Source organism: Megalobrama amblycephala, linkage group LG21 (assembly GCF_018812025.1).
Source record: "Megalobrama amblycephala isolate DHTTF-2021 linkage group LG21, ASM1881202v1, whole genome shotgun sequence".
NCBI lineage: Eukaryota > Metazoa > Chordata > Actinopteri > Cypriniformes > Xenocyprididae > Megalobrama > Megalobrama amblycephala.
This window is the reverse complement of record NC_063064.1, coordinates 30,458,579-30,484,007: the sequence shown is the minus strand read 5'-3', so window position 1 is coordinate 30,484,007 and position 25,429 is coordinate 30,458,579. Positions and strand designations below refer to the sequence as shown.

General features: G+C 34.7%; 2 protein-coding genes across 6 annotated transcripts in view; one reads left to right on the top strand and one right to left on the bottom strand.

The window, feature by feature from the left end:
• The window catches only part of dennd6aa (DENN/MADD domain containing 6Aa), a 27,222-nt gene extending 9,435 nt beyond the window's left edge, over window positions 1–17,787 (bottom strand). The window contains exons 1-10 of the mRNA XM_048172422.1: window positions 17,425–17,787; window positions 16,028–16,066; window positions 15,895–15,937; window positions 6,527–6,639; window positions 6,281–6,361; window positions 1,889–1,994; window positions 1,732–1,811; window positions 1,588–1,647; window positions 1,419–1,474; window positions 50–172 (exon numbers count right to left, since the gene is read on the bottom strand). Of these exons, the coding sequence (XP_048028379.1) occupies window positions 50–172; window positions 1,419–1,474; window positions 1,588–1,647; window positions 1,732–1,811; window positions 1,889–1,994; window positions 6,281–6,361; window positions 6,527–6,639; window positions 15,895–15,937; window positions 16,028–16,066; window positions 17,425–17,640 (917 nt within the window). The 5' untranslated portion in view covers window positions 17,641–17,787. The remainder of the gene's footprint in view (window positions 1–49; window positions 173–1,418; window positions 1,475–1,587; window positions 1,648–1,731; window positions 1,812–1,888; window positions 1,995–6,280; window positions 6,362–6,526; window positions 6,640–15,894; window positions 15,938–16,027; window positions 16,067–17,424) is intronic.
• A 1,931-nt stretch (window positions 17,788–19,718) lies between these two features.
• Window positions 19,719–25,429, top strand: part of slmapa (sarcolemma associated protein a) — a 76,120-nt gene continuing 70,409 nt past the window's right edge. For 4 of the 5 annotated variants that reach the window (XM_048172420.1, XM_048172417.1, XM_048172415.1 and 1 more), the window contains exon 1: window positions 19,719–21,068. In XM_048172420.1, coding sequence (XP_048028377.1) covers window positions 20,871–21,068 — 198 coding nt within the window. In that variant the 5' untranslated portion in view covers window positions 19,719–20,870. The remainder of the gene's footprint in view (window positions 21,069–25,429) is intronic. The other variant, XM_048172418.1, reaches the window with a different exon arrangement.

The window sequence follows — 25,429 nt, the reverse complement described above, 5'->3', positions numbered from 1 at the left end:
AGAAGCCACACAAACAATTTCACGTGGCTTATTACTTTATTCGCCGTACCTGACCAATGCCAACACAGTGTCCGAAGATTCTGCCGGTGACGGAGCCATGACCACCAGCGCTTCACCCAGCAACACCAGCTCCCACAACATCTGGATATGAAAAAACACTGGATGGAAACACCTGCAACATGAGAAACAGTGAAAACAGCTACAGTTACAGATCAACATGAAACAAATGGATGCTGAAATTAAACGGTTTTGTTTTCTTCAACACCATATAATGAGTGATTTGGAGTCAGAGTCTTAGTATGTTTATACAATTAATCTGTCAACATCATTAACATCATAGTCCCTCAGTTACTGCACTGGTTTTTATTATTTATTTGCTTTCTGGAAAAATACAGTTTGAATAGTTTGAATATCCAAAAGACATTAAGAGCAAAATAAACATCACCAAAAGAAAAATAAAATAAAATAAAATAAAATAAAATATAAATTCTATTCACTACAATAAAATATAATAAAATATTACAATATTTAATGCAGTATAGTAAATATTAATACATTACATTTTATATAATTTGTAATATATATTAAAATTATATTTATTTTTTAAGTTTTATAACTTAATTGTCAATAAATGTCATGATATTTTGTAAATAAATTGCATATTACATGCATTATATTTTGTATATTTTGTATATATATATATATATATATATATATATATATATATATATATATATATACACACAAAATTTTATATATACAAAATATGTTTTATACTTAATGTCTATAAAATATTGAGCCTCACTCATCCAATATATATTTAATATATATTTAAAACGTTTACAGTAAGAACAAATTTTATTTTTGGAATGAAATTAATACTTTTATTCAGCATGGATGCATTAAATTGATAAAAAGCCACAGTAAAGACTTTTGTTATTGTTACAAAAATGTCAAATAAATGTTGTTTGAACTTTATATTCATTAAAGAATCCTGGAAAAAAAAATGTTTCACAGTTTCCACAAAAATATTAATCTGTTTACAACATTGATAATAATAAAAAATGTTTCTTTAGAAGCAAAATATCATATTAGAATGATTTCTGAAGGATCATGTGACACTGAAGACTGAAGTAACGATGTTGAAAATTTACAGGAATAAATTATATTTTGCAATATATTCACATAGAAAACAGTTATTTAAAATTGTAATATTTCACTGTTTTCACTGTCATTTTGATGAGCATTAGAGACTTCATTCAAAAACATTTTTTGAATGTGAATGTCCTTGCATGCACTTTTCTCAGTTACCAACAGGAGGCCCCAGAGGACAAGTAATAAACAAATCCAGCCCAACTTTGACACCTAGTACACTATGTACCAGTCACAGTAGCACACACACAATAATCGTGCTTTACCTGAAGAGATCTACTTCATGGACGGTGGGCAGAACGATGGACACCAGACTGTCGCTCTGCGAATGAAAGATTACACTCCATTACATGAAAGCAAACTGACGTAACCCTGCAGAATATGACACATCAGCACCATCGCCTACAGGCCTGGCAGCGGCATTGGTTTTCATACCGGTGCGGACTGGACGAGCTGAGAAGTTCCAGGCTTGTCATAACACGTGGGGATGCGTAGCTGAGGAGAGCAGATGGCAGCGCTCGTTAATAAAGTGCACGAGGTCTTGGCTAGTGAGATCCAAGGAAAGAAAAAGCAGTTTACCTTCATGACCACACCCATGATGGGGAGCGTGAGAATCTTCCCTGGACACGGCGTGGGCCACCGGTCGATGTCGTTGCAAGCTTTAACGTAAAAACAAAGACACTGTTAGTTGAATCAGTGTTGGTTTGTTTTACAGACGCTTGTTTTCAGGACTCACCGGCCTCTAAACACGGCTCCTGCTTCTCAAAGTATTCCGGGGCGATGAGCTTCAGCAAAGAGTGGAAAAAGGTCACGTAGGGCAGCTTGCTGATGAGGACCAGAGACTGGAGGAGAGATGCACATGCATACATGATGAGAATCCTCTCGGGATATAGGCCAGAACACAACAGATCTTAAAGGGGTGGTTGATTATGATTTCACTTTTTTAACTTTAGTTAGTGTGTAATGTTGCTGTTTGAGAATAAACAACATCTGCAAAGTTATGATGCTCAAAGTTCAATGCATTTTCTTATATAGAAATCGCTACAACAAATGGCTGGTAGGGACTACAATGAGCTTCTTCCAGGGTTGGTGACATCACAAACCCCAAATTTACATAAACCCCGCCCCAGAGAACATGCAACAAAGGGGGCGGGGCCATGTTGAGCTGCTTTAGAGAAGAGGAAGAGTTGTTGTAGTAGAGTTTTGCATCATTTTACGCCGGACTGCTTCACAAATGAGGGTCAATTCAACACTGGATTTGCACAAAAGATGAACATGACGGCACATGCTAGTGATGAGTTGAATCAACTCCACAGCAACTACATAAATTTATCCACTAACCATTCAGAAACATCTAAAAGTTGTAACTTCTTCCTGAGTCTCTCCATCAGTGTCGACTCCGGTTTGAACAATGTAAGGCTGAACACCGTTACTGACAATCCTCATTTTGGCTGCGTGAGATTCTCCAGCTTTGTTGTTGTTGAGCTGTTAAAGCTCCGCCCTCTTCTGGAAAGGGGGCGGGGAGCAGCAGCTCATTTGCATTTAAAGGGACACACACAAAAACGGCGTGTTTTTGCTCACACCCAAATAGGGGCAAATTTGACAAGCTATAATAAATGATCTGATCTGAAACTTCACAGACACATTCTGGAGACACCAGAGACTTATATTACATCTCGTGAAAGAGGCATTATAGGTCGCCCTTTAGAGGAATAGCTCAGCTAAAACTTAAATGTGTCACAATTCACTCACTTTTTAGAAACTTTACTCAAATTTACAAAACTTTGACTTTTTTTTTTCATGGCATAGAAAAGAAGAAGTGCATTCATGCTGGCATACATTTTAAGATGTTGCATGAAGTACATTTAAGACACATTAATGGTGATTTTTGTCATTTCTGCAACTTGACTTTATACTTTCATTGTGTGGTAAATGAGCCATGCATCATAACTGATACATCAGACTTTTATGGCTCATATAGTATGATATAGTGGATATAGAGCTCATACTCAAGGAGGAAAAAAACATCAAGACCCAAACGGAGCAAAAATATGCAATTTGGTGCAGATGCTGATATTTATATGGTCAAAAAGTAAGATGAAATTCTGATAGCTTGTAATGTAAATCAATTAGATGCATATAAATGTCAGTCATCATTCTATATCTGCCTATAATATGTCTTAGTAAGATGAGATTTAAATGCTTAGTTTTATTTCATTTTAAAACATATAATGCAATGCAACATAATGATGATTGAGAGATGAAATCAAAAACCTGATGGATCATATTTGATTTAAAAATGATGTCTGGATAATCAAGTTGCTTCAGTTCAATAAGTGTTCACCTTGAAATATTACTAACAACAATATAAAAGTTATTCTTGCATGTACATCGTAAAAGATTTCACAGCAAAAAGACACGAAAAACACGAGCTGAAGGGGGGCATTTGTACAATTACACTAAACAGCCTTTTACTTGCTTAAAAAGTCTAAACTATGAATCAGACGACAGACGGACTGTAGTAGATAATGTGCGACAAGTTTTGATCATGTTAGAGGCTTTATAGAGTTAAAGACCAAACATAAATGCATCAGAAACCAGTTGGTAGCAGAAAGAAAACAACTGCAGGTCATCAACGTTGTTCCGTTAGCAAAGAAAACAAACTGGGTTGTGTCGGCTCATGTCAAAAACCACAACGTTTCATTGAAGCGCAGTGAATCACCTCAAGAATTGCATAAGAAGCCGCAGGGCAGAAAGGGCCCCAGAAATCTCCTGTGTCTTCAAAAATAACGAGAATTAAAGGCTCTTGAAAAATTCCAGAACTCCCAGCTAATCTCCGCCTCTATTTTTAGGGTGTGAACAACGTTCGCTGGTGATATATCAGAATCACACTTCTGCTGCATGCAGAAAATCAGACACAAGATGCTCGTGTGGTGTTGGGACTTGTTCAGTGCTGTGCTTGATCGTCGCTGGCAGCACAGGAAAACATACTAAAACACGGGAACCAAAGTGTGACACGAAAAACCATTTGAAGCTTCTCACGGACTAAAAACGCTCAAATCACTGCAAAACACTCGACCAATAGACTCTTTTCACAGACTGTGATGACACGTACAGATATTAATATCATTAATTTTTTTAATTTAAATTTACTTTGCGTTATTTTACCTTGGCATAAAAAACAGCTGAGAGAGTGATGGTAAATTTGACATCTTTCTCTCTTCTGACTGACGTAATCAATCTCTCTGTGGAAACACTATTGTGGATTTTTTCTTTTGCCATGTGATAAATGGAAATGCAAATATTATATTTTCTGTAGTCTCCCATTCATTGCTATAGAGCGCAACAGAAGTAAAAATTCCATTCATTTAATTTTCTTCATAGGGAAATTTATTTTTAACGATAACTTAAACCTTTAAAGACGTATCTACTCTGAGCTACGAGGTTGTTAACCGATGGAACTTGTTTCACTTTTAGCCATCAGCCTGCATTATTTCAACTTATTTTTTAAAATAATTATGTTTAACAGTGGCATTTTTGGTGAAAGACTACATTACCCATGATGCTGTACAGAAAATTCCACCAATCAGAGAGGTTGAAACAAGCAAAACATGCAAAACACGCCCATATTACCATATATACCTAGATTAAGTAAAGACTTTTATTTTTATTTATTTATATTTATTTATTTATATATACACTACCGCTCAAAAGTTTGGGATTTTTAATGTTTTTAAAAGAAGTTTTGTCTGCTTACCAAGGCTTAATTTATTTAATTAAAAATACAGTAAAAACAGTAATATTGTGAAAAATTATTACAATTTAAAATAACTGTTTTCTGTTTGAATATATTTTACAAAGTAATTTATTCTCGTGTTGGCAAAGCTGAATTTTCAGCATCATTACTCCAGTCTTCAGTGTCACATGATCCTTCAGAAATCATTCTTATATGATGAATAGTTTCTTAAGAAATATTTGTTATTATTATCAATGTTGAAAATAGTTGTGTACTTTTTTTTTTTTTTTTTTTTTCAGGATTCCTTGATGAATAGAAAGTTCAAAAAAACAGCATTTATCTGAAATACAAAGCTTCTGTAGCATTATACACTACCGTTCAAGAAGTTTGGGGTCAGTAAGAATTTTTATTTTTATTTTTTTGAAAAGAAATTAAAGAAATTAATACTTTTATTCAGCAAGGATGCATTAAATCAATCAAAAGTGGCAGTAAAGACATTTATAATGTTACAAAAGATTAGATTTCAGATAAACACTGTTCTTTTGAACTTTCTATTCATCAAATAATCCTGAAAAAAAATATTGTACACAAATATTTTGTACAATTGTACACATTAAATGTTTCTTGAGCAGCAGATCATCATATTAGAATGATTTCTGAAGGATCATGTGACACTGAAGACTGGATTAACGATGCTGAAAATTCAGCTTTGCCAACACAAGAATAAATTACATTTTAAAATATTTTCAAATAGAAAACAGTCATTTTAAATTGTAATAATATTTCACAATATTACTGTTTTTACTGTATTTTTAATTAAGTAAATGGACCCTTGGTGAGCAGACGAAACTTCTTTTAAAAACATTAAAAATCGTACCGATCCCAAACTTTTGAGCAGTAGTGTATATATGATTAGTTAATGAATAGTTTTATATTTCTGTTTGATTTGCTTCAGGATTGTAGTTCTTTTCCCTCACTAAAGCAGTTAATTTCACAGTCTTGTACCTTTGTCTTTTTTGTCTGATTTTCAAAAACTTTTTGCTTCAAATCAAAGTTTGTAATGTTATGATTCACCTCGTAGCTTGTTGCTTATAATGCTTATAATGCTAGAAGTATAAAACTATGACGAGTTGTGCTTCTGAGAACCCTGAAAATGTGAAAAAGGTTCATTTGAGTAGAGGACAGGAACATAACATTATATAAATTATGATATAATGTGCACCAAAGGGCCAGGAAGTAGCTCTAGGGTGGATGAAACACAAAATGCTTCACTGGAATTGTTTACTGCGCCACCAGAAGCGTCCTGCATGTTTCAACAACTACCAAATGTCACTTTCAATCCATCACCTCCCTGATCAACTCAACGTCTGTCACGAGGCATCAGGTTCCTACCTTCTGAAAGTAGCCCCTCTTGAGCGACTTGTCTCGCACCTGTCTGAAGTACACGTACCCGTAGTAATAACCCTGATCTCTCTGTGGGAAAGACAGAAGAAAAACATGCACATTTCCAATTAGTAATAATGACATGTAACAAAGTGTTTAAGTGATGTTATGATTAATTTAGGGCAATCTTCACTTTATTAGCAGGTTTTTGTGATATAGGAGTTAATGTTGAGTTCCTCAGCTGTCAGCACTGACCTTGAGACAGACCGGCGCATCCCGGTCGAAGTGGTCGAGGAAACATCCGAGTGACGACTTCCTGCCTGTGGCCTGCCGGAAACGGAAGCAGAACTGTGTGTCCCCCAGACAACCTGTGGCCAGAGACACAAACAGTCATGCTTATCTGCAGAACTATACAGTGCAAATATGCATGGACTGAATCAAGGACATTTTATTGAAACCATGTTTTCATCTGAAGTGCTTGTTTTTTCCAAAACAAATCTGACTTATTAACTTCAGCCATAATATTTAGTCTGCTGAAACATGTGTTCTGAAATCTGCATCATCTCTTGGATATAAAGGACATGGTACAAAAATTATGCTGCATTTGCATTTTAAAACAGCTAATAGACTTTACATTACAGGAGAGCAAAACCACACCTGACATGTTGTATAATAGACAAAAGTAATGATTATTATGTGCTTTATTCGCCAGGTGTGCACAAACACACAAGGAATTTGTTGTGGTTTTCTACACAAAGCTCTTGGTACACACATACATATGACATGAGAACAGAAACATTTAAATAAGTAAACTAAGAAAATAATAATAAATAAGTAAAATAAAATAAATAATGATACTAATGTTGTATACATCTGTAACAGAAGACACTTCAAACTCAATTGGGATAGAATGAATTTTCCATTTCCAGAATTCAAAAAGAGTACATTTGTACAATTTTTTAAAAATTTTAAACATGTATTTTACCTAAACATTTATATTGTCAACTTTTAAGATTGCATTAGCAAATGCCTCAAAAACACAGACTTAAAAAAAGAGAAAAAAGAAAGGAAAATAACAACAACAAAGAGTAAATTTTGATTTCATGGGGTCTTTAAATAATTACAACATAAACTGTCAGTAAATCACTACAAAAAAACACTAAACTTCGTATCTAAATAGTACGGAAGAGGATTAGGGCCAAGCAATAATAAAAAAAAAATAAAACCATCTCGAGATTAAAGTTGTTAAATTTCGAGAAAAAACTCGTCAAATTTCGAGAAAAAAGTCGAAATAAAATGTTGAGAATAAAGTCATTAAATTACGAGAAAAAACTCGTTACATTTCAAGAAAAAAGTTGAGATAAAATTTTGAGAATAAAGTCATTAAATTACGAGAACAAATTCGTTAAATTATGAGAAAAATGTCGTTAAATTGAGAAAAAAAGTCGAGATAAAATGTTGAGAATAAAGTCGTTAAATTACGAGAACAAATTCGTTAAATTATGAGAAAAATGTCGTTAAATTTCGAGAAAAAAAGTTGAGAAAAAATGTTAAGAATAAAGTCATTAAATTACGAGAAAAAAGTCGTTAAATTACGAGAACAAACTCATTACATTTTGAGAAAAAAGTCGAGATAAAATGTTGAGAATAAAGTCATTAAATTACGAGAATAAACTCATTAAATTACGAGAAAAAAGTCGTTAAATTACAAGAATAAATTTGTTAATTTAATGACTTTATTCTCAACATTTTATCTCGACTTTTTTCTCGAAATTTAACGACATTTTTCTCATAATTTAACGAGTTTATTCTCGTAATTTAATGACTTTATTCTCAACATTTTATCTCGACTTTTTTCTCGAAATTTAACGACATTTTTCTCATAATTTAACGAGTTTATTCTCGTAATTTAATGACTTTATTCTCAACATTTTATCTTGACTTTTTTCTCGAAATTTAACGAGTTTATTCTCGTAATTTAATGACTTTATTCTCAACATTTTATCTCGACTTTTTTCTTGAAATTTAACAACTTTAATCTCGAGATGGTTTTATTTTTTTATTATTGCTTGGCCCTAATCCTCTTCAGTAAAATATGATATTATATATCTAAATATAATTATATATAAAATAAAAAAAATATAATATATATTTAAAAAATATTATATAATTAAAAAACATTGTTACCAATAAAATAAAGGCTATTTTATTGAATAAAATGCTATTTTATTTAATAAAATCTGGAGCTCGGTCTGTATGATGTAACATGGAAATGACATTTTCAGGTCTTCAAGACATTCACAAATAATCAAACACAAGACACACAACATCCATAAGTTAAGGAACCATCTGGAAATTATTCTAGAAGAACCATTAGAATCACTGACTCTTCAAATTCACTTCAGGCTGTTCTGATGTCCCAGACCTGACTGCTCCGGTTCAGATTAGAACAGGCGTGTTCTTGTGTTCATCTCTATTTTTGGCTTTTCTGCATGCATACAGTGATGTGTGTGGGCCACAAGGAACAAGGAAGGTGGTTTGTGCGAGTGTGAAACCAGATTACTGGATCTATCTGTAGGCCGTGACTGATGGATTACCTCATCCTCCCCCTTAACCCTTTCCTCAACACCACGGGAGTCTATAAAAAGCAGCGTTTACACAACATTTAGAGTTAATCCTACTGTATGCACCTCTGAGAATGAACAACGTCCGACTACATGCTCGTTACATCTAGAAAACCCATTCAAATGATCAAACACAAGATGATCAGAAAAATCATTTAATAATTATAATTCATAACTAGGCTACAACTATGATGATAATTAAAGGGGCCTTAAAGGGACAGTTCACCTAAAAATGAAAATTATCCCATGATTTACTCACCCTCAAGCCATCCTAGGTGTATATGACTTTCTTAATTCAGCCAAATACAATTGGAGTTATATTAGAAAATATCCTGGCTCTTCCAAGCTTTATAATGGTAGTAAATGGGGGTCGAGATTTTGAAGCCCAAAAAAGCGCATCCATCCATCACAAAAGTAATCCACACGGCTCCAGGAGGTTAATAAAGGCCTTCTGAAGCGAAGCAATTGGTTTTTGTAAGAAAAATATCCATATTTACATCTTTATGAACTAATATCACTGGCTATACACTATAATCACTCAAACTCCTCTTCTCTTATATCGAAATCCTCCGACATTTCTTGAAAGTTCTCGTTTTAGACTTCTAATTCGAGACCGGTATTTTGTTTTGCTCTATCCTCTGCACTTCCGCATTCGTCAATATGCTATGAGTCAGGTCAGAGGTCACTCTTCCACCGGTGTCATGACAAATCGGGTCTCCCCAAACTGTCAGTTAATGATTATTCTAAGTACATACGAAAGATCTTAATTTAAAATACCCATATAGCTTACTATATAATGCATAAGAAAACAATTTAGTGCATAATAAAATTAGTGCGGAATTTCTTACGCTTGATTAAAGGTGCAATATGTAAGATTTTTGCAGTAAAATGTCCAAAAACCATTAGGCCAGTGTTATATATTTTGTTCACTTTAGTACTTACAATATCCCAATTCTTTCCAACTATTTGTAAATCATGAGAAAACTGCAATTTTAACCAAGGCTCCGGGACGTGTGTTATAACATCATTTTCAACACACATAATAAAATCATAATAAAAGTCCCGCTGCACGTGAAGCTTGTGTTGCGCAATCACTCCAGCTCCTCGTTCAGCTCCACAACACTCGCTCCTGCTCTGCTTCATACTACAGTAACGTTAATAATCGCATCCATGAACATGATTTGTTCCCAAGTCCTATCCAAATTCATTTGCACCTGCTGTGATGTGAAGACCACATGTCCCAAGATCCCTCGCTCAAAATTGCTGTCATCAAGCTACGCCTTTGTTTTGAATAGACCTCTAGCGGACAGAAATCTTACATATTGCACCTTTAACTGATAATAATTATAATAGCCTATTAAGTGAATAATTGAACATCATTAATTTGTTTTATTTATAACTTAAATATTTGGAAATTTAACACTTAATTTACACATAATTACATTAAAGATGATTGTGAATACATGTAGGGTAAGTGCAAACTAAGCTGTCGGGCTAATCGGGTATGCTATGCTAGTAAATAAGCTAACTAATGGTCATTATAACATAGTTGAAACAGCATTTATCATAACATAATTTTGTAGAAATTGTAAACAGGCGCTAAAGAGAGTACCTATTAAAAGCAATTTGAACCGATGGGATCGCGTGGGGTCCTAATGGGGACCCGTTTTCAGGGGGGGACAGAAGCCAGTGATTATTGTTTATAAAGCTATAAATATGGATATTTTTCTTCGCTTCGCACCTCCTGGAGCCGTGTGGATTATTTTTATAATGGATCAATGTGCTTTTTTGGGTTTCAAAATCTCACCCCCCATTCACTACCATTATAAAGCTTGGAAGAGCCTGGATATTATTTAATATAACTCAGATTGTGTTTGGCTGAAAGAAGAAAATCATATACACCTAGGATGGGTTGAGGGTGAGTAAATTATGGGATAAGTTTCATTTTTAGGTGAACTATCCCTTTGACGTGGAAAAAAACTTAAGGCAAAGAAATAAATAGGTTGACCAAAATATATATATATTTTTTATGAAATTTACTAGCAATTTCAGAGTGAATTTTTTTTCTACACCAATGTAGAAAAAAAAAAAAGTGCACTTCATACATGTAGTCTCATCCATAATTATAAGCCATTCACAGATTTCCTGAACACAAGCAAAATGAATGCAGTTGGCCGCATTGCTGTGGAGAGACTGAACAACGCGTAATGCATCACAACAGATGCACTTCTTCACATCTGATGGGGTGGCAGGAACTCTGTTGCCACAGCAACCCGCATGCTTTTCTCATGCCTCACCCACAGCATGCGAGAAAAGACACTAACGCACACCAGAAATTTCCATATGCACAGCCTGACCCACAAACACTGGCATCTGACTCTTGGCCCTTCACGAGGAAACCGGCCCCAGGAAACTGATTTCAGAGACGAGAGGCATTTTCAAAACAGCACAATGGCGATATCTTGTGTGAATCACTGCAACGGTGAATCATGGCTTATGAGAGCTGGATGTCCTCTAGTTAAAGAGCGAGACCCACAAGTCAAATCAGGTTTGATTCGGTTACATCTGTCAACGAACTGACCATTTACAACAGGATATCCTGTGAGTGTAGAGTGTCTCATTCACATAAGACACAATAAAATCACTGCATTAGTGATTTTACCACGGTTAAAGGATGTCATTAGGTGCATCCTTGCTGATTTAATTTCTTCAAAAATAAATCTTACTGACAAATTTTTGAACGCTAGTGTACTTGATGAGATCATCTGAAAACATCAACCTTCTATGCAAATTGTGAAAGTAATACGATAAATGACACCAATATTAATATACTTAAATACATATATGGATCAATGACATGACGGGTCATTTTTTTGTCCAAAGGCCTTAATAATAATAATAAAAAACAAAGATATGACATCCAAAGTATGTAAGGTAGTACAACTAGATCTCTTTTATTGAATCCAAAAGGTTTTAATTATATTTTGCAACATATAAAGGTATTTTAAAGATTTTGAAGTGTCAAAAGGTCATTCGGTTTAACCGTCCAAAGGCCAATACAGCCATTTCATTTGTGATTACAATATCTTAAAATGTAATAAATGTATATATTTTTTATTCTGGCATGATTTTATAGCATAGATCAACATAGTGCAAAATGATATTAAAATTATGTGTAGAAGTCGTTACTTTGTTATGAGAAAGAATGTCCAGAAAAATGAATTTCATTGATGTCATTCGGAGTAACCGATATAAAGGGACCATTTTAGATAAAGTCATGCGGTCAGTATCATGTGACAGGATGTGACATCATTTAGACACCTGCAAAGGACCACATGGTCGTGAAGCAAAGTAACTAACTCTTTCTTAACTATTTGAAAAATTCACGTTTTCACTTTCGCTCATACGCATGTCCCGAAACATCAGGTCATTCGGTGCAACCGCTATAAAACATGGAAAATGTTGTAATATTTAAAAAAAAAATGCACTAAATATAAAATGTTTGATTGTCCTTTTTTAGCTAGCTAGATATCAGCCTGTTAGCATTGTTTGAAAATATCGTCATTCGGTGTAACCAAAAGTGTCATTCGATAAAACCGATATTTAGTTCAAACCGAATGACTTTTTCAGTAACAAATTTTGTCCATCTTGTAAAAAATGACAAAAGCAGTGTTAATTGATTATAAAAACCACATAATCTCTTTGTTAACACTTAATAAAACTTCAAAATTAATTATATCTCCATTATGTTTTTTTTACACTTTTAAAAACTCATTCGTCAATGACCCATATATTAAACAATAAAAATAGTCCCAAACCCTTTCAGAGCCTCGCTGCATCAGACAACAATTATTGTGCTGCCACAATCTTTAAATGCTATCATCCAGTCAGATTTTCAGAGCTGGAAATATTGATGTAAGACTGCCTTTTACTAGCCTGTAAAATATGATACACATTTGTGCTTCAACAAGACATGCTACATCCTGTAAGATAGTGTATTGTACGAGAGCTGAAGTGAGTAGAATGATGGGATAGGGTATCTGCTCATACATCACGTTCTTCAGTTTCAGAAAGATGAGAACAGGATCAATATCACACCAGGAGACTCACAGTGAGTGAACTCCACAAACACACAAATCCAGAATAAGACCGTCTGTGTATTTACAAAGTCATTAACTGGACTGTCCTGTAATCTTCAAATCCTGTTCCTCCTCGTTTGTACCTCATCGCCGCTATTAATAACCCAAGTTTATTGCAAACTAAATTAACATGAGCTGAATCTGTGTGAAGAAGATCAGAGATGCCATTTTTATCACAGCTGATACTGTGGAAAACAACACCGACTGCTACAGTATTGACGAATGCGGCTGAGTGCTTCTGTTAGAGATAAGCGAAGTTGTCAGCATGAAATGTAAAACATTAAAACGAATTATTTACATAAAAAAGAAAACGATTAGCTGTAATACAACAGTGTTCCCCAAGGAGACCATGAAACATTTTTATTTACATATATATAAAAAAGAAAATAATTAGCTGTGGCTAATTTACATTCTGTAATCTTTTATTCAGCTTCATAAATTTGTGATGAACGAGCAAAACTTAAAGGATTAGTTCAGTTCAGAATGAAAATTTCCTTATATTTACTCACCCCCATGTCATCCAAGATGTTTATGTCCTTTCTTCAGTCGAAAAGAAATGAAGGTTTTTGAGGAAAACATTCCTGGATTTTTCTCCATATAGTGGACTTCAACAGGGACCAACGGGTTGAAGGTCCAAATGTCAGTTTCAGTGCAGCTTCAAAGAGCTCTACATGATCCCAGACGAGGAATAAGAGTCTTATCTAGAGAAACAATGTAATTTTCTAAAAAAAAAAAAAAAAATACAAATTATATACTTTTTAACCACAAATGCTCGTCTTACACTGCAACGCATGACGTAATCATGTTGGAAAGGTCATGCATGACGTAGACAGAAGTACCGTGATAGGACGAAAAACTCCTTCTCATTTTACCTTTTTTGTGAAGGGTGTTTGACTTAGTCTTTGCACGTTTGCTTTGTAAACACTGGATCGGTACTTCCACCTACGTCACACGTGACCTTTCCAAAGTGATTACGTAATGCGTGGCGCATCGTAGAACAGTGCAAGACAAGCATTTGTGGTTAAAAAGTATATAATTTTTATTTTCTTCAGAAAATGACTGATGGTTTCTCTAGATAAGACTCTTATTCCTCGTCTGGGATCATGTAGAGCTCTTTGAAGCTGCACTGAAACTGACATTTGGACCTTCAACCCGTTGAACCCCAGTGAAGTCCACTATATGGAGAAAAATCCTGGAAAGTTTATTGCTTTTCGACTGAAGAAAGAAAGACATGAACATCTTTGATGACATGGGGGTGAGTAAATTATCAAGAAATTTTAATACTGAAGTGAAGTAATCCTTTAAGTCATTATTCGTTGATTATCTATCACTCTGCCACAGCTATTAAATCGCATATATATTCAAATATACAGCGTGAAGTTGCATCATGCCACGTTTGACATCAATGATACTGTTGCATGTCTCAGAAATGATTATGCATGGAAAAAAGCATTGAACATTCTGCTAGATTCTTTTGATGTCCACAGAGGAATATGTTTGGAATGACACAAGGATGAAAATTCTAAAAATTGCAAAATGATGATAAAATTCTTCTCAAGCACAATAATAAAAAGATTTTAGAATAAAATAAAAAAGTAGGGGGAGCTGTTAGTATAAGATGTGAGGAGCTTCAGGAGCATCTCAACTCAAGGTCAACAGGGTGATTCATTAATACTGACCTTATTCATTAACAATAGCAAACGTAGCAAAATATATACTGTAACAGAGCATCTGTTACGAATGCATGATCACACATATTGACCTACCCAGTGACGGTCCATTATTATCTCTAATACAGAAGAGTCAGATAGCACTCCACAACCCACACTGTGAGTTCATTCTGAATATGCATGCGCTTGCTGAGAGGGAGGACGTCAAGCTCTCATCCCACACACATTAGTGTAAGACACACGGGTCATAGTACTCACTCAGATGAATTACAATCCTCTAGATCAAACCTTAACCACAGGAAAACACAAGTCACACACTACAACTGCACTGCCTAATCACAACAGTAAGACTCAAAAATACAGTATGGAAAGTGATTGATGTTGATGCCAGTTTTAAAAATTCATTAAAGAGGTGGTTGATTATGATTTCACATTTTTAATTTTAGTTAGTGTGTAATGTTGCTGTTTGAGCATAAACAACATCTGCAAAGTTACGACGCTCAAAGTTCAATGCAAAGGGAGATATTTTCTTATATAGAAATCGCTACAACAAACGGCTGGTAGGGACTACAACGAGCTTCTTCCTGGGTTGGTGACATCACAAACCCCAAAATTTACATAAACTCCATCAGTCTCTCCATCAGTGTCGACTCCGGTTTGAACAATGTAAGGCTGAACACCGTTACTGACAATCCTCATTTTGGCTGCGTGAGATTCTCCAGCTTTGTTGTTGTTGAGCTGTTAAAGCTCCGCCCTCTTCTGGAAAGGGGACCGGGAGCAGCAGCTCATTTGCATTTAAAGGGACACACACAAAAACGGTGTGTTTTTGCTCACACCCAAATAGGGGCAAATTTGACAAGCTATAATAAATGATCTGTGGGGGATTTTGAGCTGAAACTTCACAGACACATTCTGGAGACAACAGAGACTTATATTACATCTTGTGAGCATCTGAACTGCATTATAAAATACAAAGATACTGAAAAGCACACAGATCTGACATGATGACTGAATAATAAACTTCCTTTCTGTTAATTTTCAGCTTTAAAGGTGTGATCTACTGAACTTTCCACAGTCAAAAACATTGTTTTAGGATGTTTAAATCTATAGGTGACAACATCTGTGCATCAAGTGTGTATTATTTACAACAGACACAAGAAAAAAGCCATAGTAAAGAAATGCAATTTTACCTGAATTGGAGTCCGGGAATGACAGATAGCATATACTGGTTTTCTAAAATGAGAGAAACAAAAGAACACTCAAACTGACCATCAGAATTCATGCTTTAATCCAGTAAAATGATATAAAACAACCGTTTTATACCTCTTTTTCAGTCAGTTTGGAGTGGTGTGGGTAGATCACCTGCAGCAAAAAAAGAATAACATGAAAAATGTGAGAATGCTTTACTTTTCAAACTGTATTTCACTATCAAATGCATAAACGGCACATAGTAGATGCTGTTAGTCACATAGCCACTCTTGAGATGCTTAGAAAATCACTGTGATTTGGCTTTACTTTGAATGTATAAGATGTTTTAGTGAATTTTTCAGCTTTAGGTATGGACAATTTTGTGAATATTGTGGTTCAGTCAAGTTTAAGACAATTAAAGTTTAGATCAACACACTGAAAATGACAGCTGTCAGACAAACCACACACACGCACAATGTACACAGATATATTACAAAAGTGGTTTGCACACACTAGTTGTAAACAGGAAGTTACATTAAAGGGTTAGTTTATCCAAAAATGAAAATAATGCCATTTATTACTCACCCTCATGCCGTTCCACACCCGTTAAGACTTTTGTTAATCTTTGGAACACAAATTGAGATATTTTTGTTGAAATCCGATGGCTCAGTGAGGCCTGCATAGCCAGCAATGACATTTCCTCTCTCAAGATCCATTAATGTACTAAAAACATATTTAAATCAGTTCATGTGAGTACAGTGGTTCAATATTAATATTATAAAGCGACGAGAATATTTTTGGTGCGCCAAAAAAACAAAATAACGACTTATTTAGTGATGGCCGATTTCAAAACACTGCTTCAGGAAGCTTTGGAGCGGTACGAATCAGTGTGTTGAATTATGATTCGATGAAACTGCTGAAATCAGGTGACTTTGGCTCTCCGAACCGCTGATTCGATACGCTGATTCATAACGCTCTGAAGCAGTGTTTTGAAATCGGCCATCGCTATATAAGTCGTTATTTTGGTTTTTTTGGCGCACCAAAAATATTCTCGTGGCTTTATAATATTAATATTGATCCACTGTACTCACATGAACTGATTTAAATATGTTTTTAGTACATTTATGGATCTCGAGAGAGAGGAAGTGTCATTGCTGGCTATGCAGGCTTCACTGAGCCAACGGACTTCAACAAAAATATCTCAATTTGTGTTCCGAAGATGAACAAAAGTCTTACGGCTGTAGAACGACATGAAGGTGAGTAATTAATGACATTATTTTCATTTTTGGGTGAACTAACCCTTTAAGCTATGGCACAAATAGAGGAGAATAAGCTTATATACATATCAAAGGTCACATATAGTACCAATGAACTGCTTACAATGGTTCAGCATCCTTCTGTACTACAAAATAAACATATATATGCTTTTTGCTGACTCAACTACTTTTGTTAGCTACAGATGCTAGCATACAGTTAGCCGGCTAGCAGGATACCTCACAAATGACAGCACTAAATATGACAGTTTTCTGTACCTCCACAGCTTGCCCGAGCTCCAGATCGAAGCCGACCACGCAGATGCAGTGGAGCCAGGTGGAGAAGCGGTCCCACGGCAGCAGTAACGGCTCCGGGTCCGGGTCTTCCACTGCTGGAGGCCCATCGACGGGCATTTCCTCCGCCGGAGACACTCTCAGGGTGTCTTCCGGCTCCTCGATCTGATCTTCGAGTTCCCCAGACCCCTGAAAGGCCATGGTGATACTCTCAGTTCGCTCCAGATGGGTTAGGACTCGGTTTATTGATGAAAACTGTAGGAACTTGAGCTGTAAATACAAACAGGTCCTGGATGAAAGGGGCGGAGCTTGTGGGGAGAGCGTGCTAACGTCATGCGTGAGCTCAAGAGTTGTACGGGAGCGCGCACGCAGCCACAACAAGCGTATTTGATGTACTTATTCAATTTTTTTTTTTTATTAGATTTTTAAATGTATTGTTTTGTGGCTTAAATATGGGTTCATACGACTTATGGTTGTATATTTTTGCTGAGAGTTATAACATTTTTTTGATATGTAGTTAATATTGTGGCCTATATGTGGCACTTCAACATCTTATAATGTCTCAGGTGCATTATTGAACCACATCATTGTTTGCATATAGATGTTCCAACAGTGATCACTTAATTACTTCTTACGGGTCACACCAAGACAAAGCAATTGGATTAGCCTGAGCAAGACATTAGCGTTAAATCAGCATGCTCCATTTGGTATGACAGATGTTCAGTGTAATTTAGTCCACAGATTCCAAGTCCAAACAGAGGGACTGGGGGTGGGGTTAGCTTTGAAACCATCTTCTCCTTTCTGAAGCAAAAATACTTTCCATAAATAACTTGTACTGGGAGCAAAGAAGCACCTTGCAAATGCTTTGATTTTGCCAGTATGCATTTGTTTTGTCTGTTTTGAGCTGTTTGATCAATATTTTAAGTAAACCCTCCCCAGTTTTCCATATTTACAGTAGGTACTTTTTTTTGGCCTAGAGAGTGAGGGAAAAGTGGCCAGCATGGTCGGGAACTCTTTCAATGTTGTTTTTAAAAGGCATTCCAAGATGCATCTCATAAAGATGGTTTAGAATTTACCTTATATTCAGGTAAAGGTTGTGATTTTAATAAGAACATCTAATATGGAGACTGAAATGTAATATAAAAATAAATGTAAAATGTTTAAATATATGCATAAATATGAAAATAAATACATGTGGTAATAAATATAATAATAGAATAAAAGTAATTATAAATTTATAAAAAAAAATAATAATAAACAAAAAAATAAACAATAAAAAAGTTAAAATAATAAAAAAATATATTTTAAAATAAATACAGAAAATAATAAATAAATGTTTAAATAAATAAATGCTTAAATATGAAAATAAATACTTGTGGAAAAAATATAACAATAGAATAAAAATAATTGTAAATGTATTTAAAAAAATAAACAAACAAAAAAATAATTAAACAATAAAAAAGTTAAAAAATATATATTTAAAAATAAATACAGAAAATAATAAATAAATGTTTAAATAAATAAATGCATAAATATGAAATTAAATACATGTGGAAATAAATATAACAATAGAATAAAAATAAAAATAATTATAAATTTATAAAAATATAATAAATATGATAATAAATAAACAAAAAAATACATTAAACAATAAAAAAGTAAAAATAATAAAAAAATATATTTAAAAATAAATACAGAAAATAATAAATGTTTAAATAAATAAATGCATAAATATGAAAATAAATACTTGTGGAAATAAATATAACAATACAATAAAAAATAATTATAAATGGATAAAAATATAATAAATATGATAATAAATAAACAAAAAAATACATTAAACAATAAAAAGTTAAAATAATAAAAAAATATATTTAAAAATAAATACAGAAAATAATAAATATATGTTTAAATAAATAAATGCATAAATATGAAAATAATACATGTGGAAATAAATACAACAATAGAATAAAATAATTATAAATTTATTAAAATAATAATAATATATAAACAAAAAAAATAAGCAATAAAAAAGTTAAAATAATAAAAAAAATAAATACAGAAAATAATAAATAAATTATTTAAAAAAATTAATTCAGGACTAAATTTAATTTAAAATTACTTGTATATATTTTATCAACAAATTTATTTGTATGTTTACACTTACGGCCTCCAAACCATCTATTTTCATTCCATATGAAAAACGTCACCTTTTTCTCTGGAAACGCAATTCACTAGCCCCGCCCCCAGCACACGTCATCGCATACCCCCCGCCCCCTATCTCGGTGGTGCGCGAGCCCCGCGGCGGTTTGTGGCCGGTGTGTGTGTGTGTGTGTGTATATCTGTTCGGGAGGACGACTTACTTCCAATTATCCCCTCTCACACAACGATTTTCATCCCGTTTTCAGTGTTCCCGGGAGCGGAGACTTCCATGGCTTAACGCGGGATCGTGTCACGGACTTTATTCGTTTATGACTTTCTTTTCGGAGGATTTTTTCTCGTCTCTCAGCGAGCTAAGCTAGTTATCGAGCTCGCGAGCTAGTACTGGATTTACGTATATTCTCCGCGTATGAAAGTTCATCAGACCAAACAATACCTGGATGAATCCACTGGGAATTATTTATAAAGTCACTTTGAATCCGGGCGGCTTGATAGGAAGAAGATAAAGGGCCACCGTTACCTCAGCGAAGCTAAGGAGCTAATATGAAGTTAGCCAGCTAACGCTCTCGTGTGCAAGAAAACACCCTCCGCGCGAGCTGTTTCTGATACCTAATATTGAATTTTGCTCATTTAATGTTAGGATAATTAAGTCTTTGAGGTTTTGTTTTCATGTTGAATGCCTGATCTGTCTAGGGGAGTGGTGGGTTGATGCTCTGCCTTGCATACTTCAGCCAAACCCACTCACATTAATAAGTGTTTAACACTTACATTAATGCGTTTTGTGGCAGAAGTCATTCCTATCTTAATCTAGAAACCCATATCAAATGGATAGGCTTATTTTTAAGGGGAGTACAGCTTAACTAATCCAACAGGTTATTAGTATATTAGTGTTTATTGGTCAGGCCTATGGTTGTAAAGGGGAATGAGGATGAATTGTGCAGGGAACGAGGTGTAACATCTCAAATTGTGGACTATCATCAGATTTGTATGGAAAAAAGCAGCTGAATTGGGTTTGGTTCGGCAACATGGGGGTCTCGCAAGGGGGCAAGAAGTCAACTACATAGTGTCTAAGTAGTTTTGTTGACGTAATGTAGTCGGTTTAGCAGAAGAGCCTTGTCTTTTCTCGATAGTTGATATTTTTTTCGTATTACTATGTGCATTGGTCTCCTGATAATTTATTAAAGATAGGAGAATTGGAGCAACAGGTCAGTCTGGATCAAGAAACACTGTCTTTCGTGTCTGGTTGGAGTAACACTCCCAAGCCATCCTCAATGCCTTCAGCGCTGGCCGTGTTCACCTGCCGCCCGAATTCGCACCCGTTTCAGGAACGTCATGTCTACCTGGATGAGCCGGTCAAGATCGGGCGCTCCGTGGCCCGGTGTCGCCCTGCGCAGAATAACGCCACCTTCGACTGCAAGGTGCTGTCCAGGAATCACGCTCTGGTGTGGTTCGACCACAAGACTGGAAAGGTAAGTCAGGTGTTGTTGTAGTAGCTTTCGCGGCAGGCAGAACAGGTCCGATTGGCTCGTAAATCAACTGCTTGTTTGACATGCAGATGAGAAATTAACCTCGAGCTGTCTTGATTTATTAATATTTCTCTAGTTGTCATAACTGTCTACATTAGGATTAGATACACCCATTTAGGCCTGGTTTCACAGATTTAGCTTTAGTTCAATTACATTTATAAACGTGCCTTAAGAAAAAAACATTATCTTGAGACAAAACATATTTTAAGATCTGTCAGTGCAAGTTGCTTTCAGTTAAAACAGCTCAAACATGCATTTTAGTCTGGGATTAGCTTAAAGGATTAGTTCATGCAAAAATGAAAATAATGTAATTTATTACGCTCATGCCGTTCCACACCCGTAAGACCTTTGTTCATCTTCAGAACACAAATTAAGATTTTTTTGATCAAATCTGATGGCTCAGTGAGGCCTGCATTGCCAGCAATGACATTTCCTCTCTCAAGATCCATTAATGTACTAAAAACATATTTAAATCAGTTTTAAATGCACCAAAAAAAACTAAATAACGACTTATATAGTGATGGATGATTTCAAAACACTGCTTCAGGAAGCTTCGGAGCATACTGAATCAGCGTGTCGAATCATTTAGTACATTAATGGATCTTGAGAGAGGAAATGTCATTGCTGGCTATGCAGGCCTCACTGAGCCATCGGATTTCAACAAAAATATCTTAATTTGTGTTTCGAAGGTGAACGGAGGGCTAAGAACGACATGGGGGTGAGTAATTAATGACATTAATTTTCATTTTTGGGTGAACTAACCCTTAAAGTCTTGTCTGTGAAACCGGGGGTTAGGCATTATGCCTCAATTAATGTCTGACTGTCATTGCATTAGATGGCAAAATAAAATACGAGAACAAGCTTTTTACTTTTCCCACCAATTTTATCTCATTGACTTGAAATCAGCAGTTTTTTTAATATTAAATATGACAAAATATATATAAAATCAAGAAACTAATAAAGTTAGATTATTTCAGTTTATCAATAATAATAATATTAAAATTAATTGTATGAATAATAATATATTAATTTGAGTAATTAAGTCATTCTGTGTATATATATTTGTACTTATTTATTTATTATTTTATTTTTTAATTATTTTAACATTTTTTATTTATTTATTTTATTTTTAATTAATTTATTAATTATTTATTTTTTTATTTCTATAGCAGAAACTTTTTACTCTGAAGGGACAAAAATCTAATTTGATCAGGCAGATGGGCACTGTGGGTCCTGGTTTTGGGCATTTCTGATCTATATTGTGATGTTTATGTGAGATAAGATGGACTTTTTTTATAAAGACATTTTGTTTGCCATTACAGTCTTTAGTGTTTTCCATAGGATTTTGTGAAGCTATGTGGGGTGGACATTGTACATTTTAAAGTTAAATTCTGAAAACACATTTTCAGTGTCCAAATTGAACAAAGTACTTGAATTGATTCGTACCTGGACTTTAAAGTGGACTCAAACCTCTTTTTACCTCTACATTACATTCACACCGGTCCTTTAGGAATCCAAACAGTTAGAATATAATAATAATAATACTTATTTAATAATATTATCCTCAAGACTGCTGCTGAAGTGTAGGCAGTGAATGGAAGACACTGGTCTTTATCACGGTCATGTTGACCCATAACATCTCTCGTGAAAGGTTATGGAGCATTTTTACAGCAACAGATGAGCTGATACTATCACACGTGACATTGCTGGTGTGTGTCTGGTAAACAGGAGTAAAACATTGCTGTGGCATTTCTATGCTCTGTGTTGTTGAAAATATCTAAAATAATGGCTCTTGGGTTTTTAGCTGCCTGATACGTACATTAGTGTGGCTCTCACAGCGTCGTGTGAATGAAAGTGTAAAATAATCCTGTTGAAAGCAGTAGAACATATTCCACTACGTGTGTTTTGGTTTAATGCTGGTAATTCACTGTGTTCTACTTTCAGATGGCACATTTTGACATTGCAAGTGCACATAACTTGTTTTCCCCCTTAGGCAAGCTTATCATTGCTTTGTGAATATCTCCAGCACACTGCAGTGGTTCTCTTTGGGTGGTTAAAGAAAGATTTTGGGCGACTGTGTGTAATGTAAGTAGGGCTGGGCGATAAAATGATAATTATCTCAATATAATTTTCCTTGATACAATCATAACAAATGTTCGATATAATGTTTATGCACCGAAAGCAGAATGAAACAGCGTTACTCATTTAAACCGCGCCACATGGACTGTTTATCGGCTCGGCTCAAACGGCAGAAACCAGATGAAACAGCACTGACAAACACGAGAAACATTGTGCAATGAATGATCTAGTTTAGAATGCTTTTCAATCTACAAATCGCCATCATTTACCATGGATTTACTGTAGTAACACTAATGGGCCGGCCCACATTGTACAGCGGCCCACTGGGAAAACTACCGGTGCTCCAGATGGCCAGTCCGCCCCTGAAGTGCACCATGGTATTATGGCAGAAATGTGGTATATTCATATTGAATTTTATTATATTATTAATGTAGACGTGTTTACGGAGCCCCGCACGTGACATGCAGGAAAAAAGTAAATTGTGCACACGATTTACTAATTCCTTCCCTCGATTTGCTGAATCGTGCACGATTTATTTCATTCCCTTGTTTTGCTAAATCGTGCACATGATTTATTATTTCGTTCCCTCGATTTGCTAAATCGTGCACACGATGTATTATGTTGTTCCCTTGATTTGCTAAATCATGTGCATGATTTATTATTTAATTCCCTCAATTTGCTAAATTGTGCACACGATTTATTATTTCATTCCCTCAATTTGCTGAATCGTGCACGATTTATTTCATTCCCTTGTTTTGCTAAATCGTGCACATGATTTATTATTTCGTTCCCTCGATTTGCTAAATCGTGCACACGATGTATTATGTTGTTCCCTTGATTTGCTAAATCGTGCACACAATGTATTATTTAATTCCCTCAATTTGCTAAATTGTGCACACGATTTATTATTTCATTCCCTCAATTTGCTAAATCGTGCACGATTTATTTCATTCCCTTGTTTTGCTAAATCGTGCACACGATTTATTGTTTCGTTCCCTCGATTTGCTAAATCGTGCACATGATTTATTGTTTCGTTCCCTCGATTTGCTAAATCGTTAGCACAATTTATTTCGTTCCCTTGATTTACTAAATTTGGTGCATGATTTACTAATTTGTTCCCTCATTTTACTAAATTGGAATGAATTAGTAAATCGTGCGCACAATTTAGCCTACTGTTTTTTCCTGCATGTCGTGCAGGGCTCCATATGTATTAAACGAATAATGGAATATAATTACAGTCATTTTTGTTATTAAGCTGTAGAATTTGTGCATTTGTTTTTATACTAAAAGGCTACTGTTTTTCATAACAAATACCATAGAAACCATACAGTTATATTTTAGCATGTTAGTGAGGTGCTAAATCCGTGCATGGTTTTACCCATGGTTATCATAATCTAAATGTATGTTAAATTGAATAACAGTAGAGTCCTAACTCAGACGGTTCAAATTTTTAAAAAATTTTACCCAATGAGGTTTTCAATTCTTACAGATTTACTGTTTTTGTTAATGAACATAAATTTACATCCGTATCCCAACTCAAGCTACTGCTACTGTCAACTTGAGCTAATGTCAAATGTGCATTTTCAGAGACAAAACACATAATATATTTAATATTGCAGCCTGCACTGCAAACTGTGCTAAAGATACACATCATCAGAGTCAGAGAACACAAACTATCACCCGTTAGAACATGCAGAAATTATTTTTTTCTTTTAAGATATTTCTTTTTAGGAAAAAAGTTTACTTAAGTTAACTCATTCATATTTTGATGTAGAAAAATATTTTATCATTCTAAATATTTTGAATATTCTACCTGAGATTAGTGGGATGTTAACCTCTAAGTTTTTGTCATGCTCTGACAATAAAAAGTAGTTTTAAACCACAATTAACTTTCACTCAGGGGCAAAAATATGCTTATATGAAACATTTTATTGTGATCATTTTTTTTGGCCATATCACCCAGCCCTAAATGTGAGGATATCTTTATTTGTTGTTAGTTCAGTTTGCATGTGTAAAGAGGGTTTCTGTACGTCTGACAGTGTGTAGGTGTGTTTTGCCTGTAAAGAGGAAGTATTTGATGCAATGAAGTTTTGCCGCCATCACTCTCGGGGATAATTTCTCAGCTGTTGTGAAATAATTGCAGCTATGGTTGCTAACTTCAGTCATGTAGATTAAGGTGTGGTGTTTGAATTAAGGGAGTGCTGCACGTTACAAAAGGAGGTAAG